The following is a 3,602-nucleotide window of genomic DNA, read 5'->3' as shown; positions in this document are numbered from 1 at the left end:
TTCCTCTCCACTATCCCATTTTGTTGTGGTGTCCCAACACAAGTGGTGTGGTGTATGATCCCATGGGTTGTGTAATATTCTGAACATGATAGGCTGGTCCCTAATTCCTTTGCATTGTTTGATCGGATGATTTTAACTTTGGTTTTGAATTGTCTTTCCACCATAGCAAGAAAACATTTGAGAATAGGAAAGGCATTGCTTTTGGTTTTGAGCAAATAGGTCCAGGTTCCTCTGCTGAAGTCATCTACTATTGTGAGAAAATATTTATATCCATCATGAGTGCTAGTTTTATATGGTCCCCATGCGTCTACATGAATAAGTTCAAAAACTGAAGTAGTGGAAATGCTGCTACTAGGAAAAGGCAGCTTGGCCTGCCTTGCTTTTGCACAAACATCACAGGCAAGATTGGAAAGAGATGACAAATGAAAGTTTGGTAGATTCTTCATACTAGTAAAAGGCAAATTCCCCAATCTTCTATGCCATAGGCTTACATTAGGAGTAAAATTAGACTTAGAAGCACTACTAGGAGAACTAGAATCTGCACTAGTGATACTGCTATTACAATTAGGCTTTGAAACTAGAACATCTGCAGAAACTGCATTAGGGAAATCTAAAAAGGAACTAGGCTTGAGTGGGGCTGTCTTGAGTAGATAGAGACCTTCCTTAACTTCACCAAGAACCACTGGCCTCTTCATTGAAGGGGCCTGCAATATTGCACCAAAGGAACCAAAAATTAGTAGACAATTTAACTGAATGGTGAACTTGTGAACTGAAAGAAGATTGAATCGAAAATCAGTCACAAAAAGAACATTATGAAGAACCAAATCTGACAAAACAATGACACTTCCTTTGTGAGTGACTTTAAGTCTTTGTGAGTTTGGCAGATTAACATACATTGCTGTAGTCAAGGGTGTTATATTTTTAAGTATAGACTTGTCATAGGTCATATGTTCTGATGCACCAGAATCAAGAATCCATGAGTGAAAAACAGTGTTACAAGAGAGTGAAAAAGTGTTAGGATCTAAAAGAGGTGTGATGATACAGCACAGTTGGCACAGACATTAGCATCAGAGATCTGACCACTTTGTTGTCCAACCTTGACCTCTTGGAGGAGCTGGAACAATTGAGAAAGCTGTTCCTGTGTGATCACATTCCCAGTAGAGGTATTCCCTAGATCTTGCACTGACTGAGTGTTGTTTGAATCAGATTCAACTGCTGAAGCATTGCTGTGTGCTGTAGCTTGAAAACGTTTGCCTTTGGTGAACTTGAAATCTGGTGGGAATCCAATCAACCTGTAACAATTTCCAACAACATGATTTGTCATTTTACAATAGGTACAATATTTTCCTCCTTTTTGTTTGTCAAAGTTTGGTTTGTATCTCCCTTCTGTGCCAGTGAACTTCTGGTTATTTGCAGGTTTTTGCCCTCCATTGAACTTCTGAGTTGAGACCATAAAAGCAGCTTCTGATGGATGTTGCACAGAAACATGTATTTCTCTTTGCTTCTCATCCTGGATTAGCAGAGAGTAGGCATGATGAACTGAAGGAAGAGGATCCATCATAAGTATGCTGCTCTTGACTCCTGAGTAAGCTTCATTGAGCCCCATCAAGAATTGTATTAATCTCCCATCCTGATGAGATTTCAAGGTCTTCACCTTTCCTCCACAGATGCATGTGCAGGAGCAATGATCAAAAGTGTTAAGTGCATCTAACTTATCCCAAATCTTTTTAACTTTAATGAAATAACCTGCTATATCTGATGCTCCCTGGACTGCATCCGAAAGTTCCTTTTGAAGTTGGTATAGTTGAGCTCCATTACATTGTCCAAATCTGGTCTCTAACTCCTTCCATATGTCTCTTGTAGTTTTGGAGTAGAGCACATATTCCGCAATGTCCTTTGATAGTGAGTTGAGTATTCATGAGATCACCATGTCATTGCATCAACTCCAAGCACTATACTGATTAGAACCAGCAGTTGGTGGAGTGAAAATTCCATCAATGAAGCCAAGTTTATTCTTGGCTGAAAGAGCTATGACTATAGCCCTACTCCACCCAGCATAACCCTTACCATTGAAGAGAGAATTGACCAGCACCATTCCTGGTGAATCAGAGGGGTGAAGATAGTAAGGATTAGAAGAATCCATCAAGGCAGAGGTTGCAGTAACAGTGGAGGTCTGATCGTCACTTCTAGGAGCCATTGAGAAGAAAATGACAGAAGAAAAATGAAAGGAAAGAGCACCTAAAGCTCTGATACCATGTAGGAAAACAAAGTATTTTTGAGAGAATTTTTCTGTATTGTATTTCGTGTATTGCTTTGTACAGCACTATCCTTTATATACAAGAAAGAATGTGAAAAAAGAATCTTCCAGCTCACTAACTAACTCCAGATGTCCTATACATCATTGGCTGGTCTATAACTAATTTATATTCCCTACAAAACAAAATAAAAGAATAATACAGCATTATCTATAACTTAGTATCCTGTTTCTAGAAGCTCCCAAGGTTCCTGAATATTTCTCAGTAGGGCCTTAATGTATAGAATCCTTTGGGCCTTATACGTGTAACTTTTGAGCCCAACTTTGATTTCACTTGGTTGCTGAAATTCCCCAACTCAGATGGCCCAATAGAACTTTTGCCTTTATCAAATATAGATAATAACGAAGAAGCCCTAACCTTGTTTTTATCGAACACTTTCCCTTTGTTGCCTGATACCTTGTTCATCTCATCAGTTTTTACATTGATTGTCAGAATACGAAAACCCTCTTCCTTTCCGAACTTGAAACCGGCAATGCGAATAAACTCACATAGAGGGAGTTACATTTGTCCCATCCAATGTGCAACAATAGAAAATAAAAGATGCTCAACATACATCTAAATTATGAACATATGAAAAGACTTTTTCTTCTTTCAAACGTAATATAATGACTCATTTTGCTTGGATTTAGAATGCATTGAATGAGAGCAAGTAGGAAAAGGATAAGGTGAAATAAGTTTCTTGGTCGTATACAGAGTCTTTTATTTCCTCGCTTTCCTGAGGTGTGTATTCTCTCTGTTCAAGTTGCTTTTGTCATTTGGAATTTCTAAAATCTTAATGCTACCCTGCACGTGGGCGGCCTCTATCATTAAATTGAAATTGTCAAAAGAATAAATCGCTCTAGTCACCTAAAGAAAGAAAAAAAATGGAATATTTATGTTAAAAGAAAAAAGAATAATAATTAAAAGAAAGCTAGATTATGAACGTTGATTTTCTTTTGATTAATTTTATTTTCAATTTGGGAGTGTGTTAGCCATGTAAGGGGGAAAAGAAAAACTAGATTGAAAACGATAGTTCTAGACTTCCAGTGGCCAAAACCACTGGTTTATGCCAATTATCAGTCAACTCTTTGGGCTCTTTTCTTTTTTTTTTTTTGGGTAAGTAATGACTTCACCTTTGCTCTATAATAAGTTGCCAGATTTTCTGCTTGAAATCATGGAGGTCATATATTGAATAGGAAGAAGACAAAATAAAAATATATGATATCGATCGCGAGACGTTTTTAATATTTAAGAAATCAATGAGACTCATCGAATTAAAATGAACAATATTTCATAAGTATAATAATT

The 3,602-nt window shown here is 37.2% G+C and overlaps 1 protein-coding gene across 1 annotated transcript; it reads right to left on the bottom strand.

Moving 5' to 3' along the window:
* On the bottom strand, positions 1,022-2,197 carry LOC109224181. The gene is made up of 2 exons (XM_019388766.1): positions 1,959-2,197; positions 1,022-1,856 (listed from the first exon to the last, which is right to left on the bottom strand). Exons 1-2 carry the CDS (start codon positions 2,195-2,197, stop codon positions 1,022-1,024), a joined length of 1,074 nt encoding a protein of 357 aa, XP_019244311.1.

The sequence above is a fragment of the Nicotiana attenuata genome, chromosome 3 (genome assembly GCF_001879085.1).
Source record: "Nicotiana attenuata strain UT chromosome 3, NIATTr2, whole genome shotgun sequence".
In the NCBI taxonomy this organism is placed as follows: domain Eukaryota; kingdom Viridiplantae; phylum Streptophyta; class Magnoliopsida; order Solanales; family Solanaceae; genus Nicotiana; species Nicotiana attenuata.
This window is presented reverse-complemented; position numbering and strand designations above follow the sequence as displayed.

What these genes read in the sequence shown, in the direction of transcription:
- LOC109224181 (XM_019388766.1), bottom strand. Translation starts at nt 2,197, where the DNA reads ATGGCTCCTAGAAGTGACGATCAGACCTCCACTGTTACTGCAACCTCT. An exon ending in CCAACTGCTGGTTCTAATCA is followed by an intron (nt 1,857 to 1,958) that starts GTATAGTGCTTG and finishes CAAAACTACAAG; the next exon opens with AGACATATGGAAGGAGTTAG.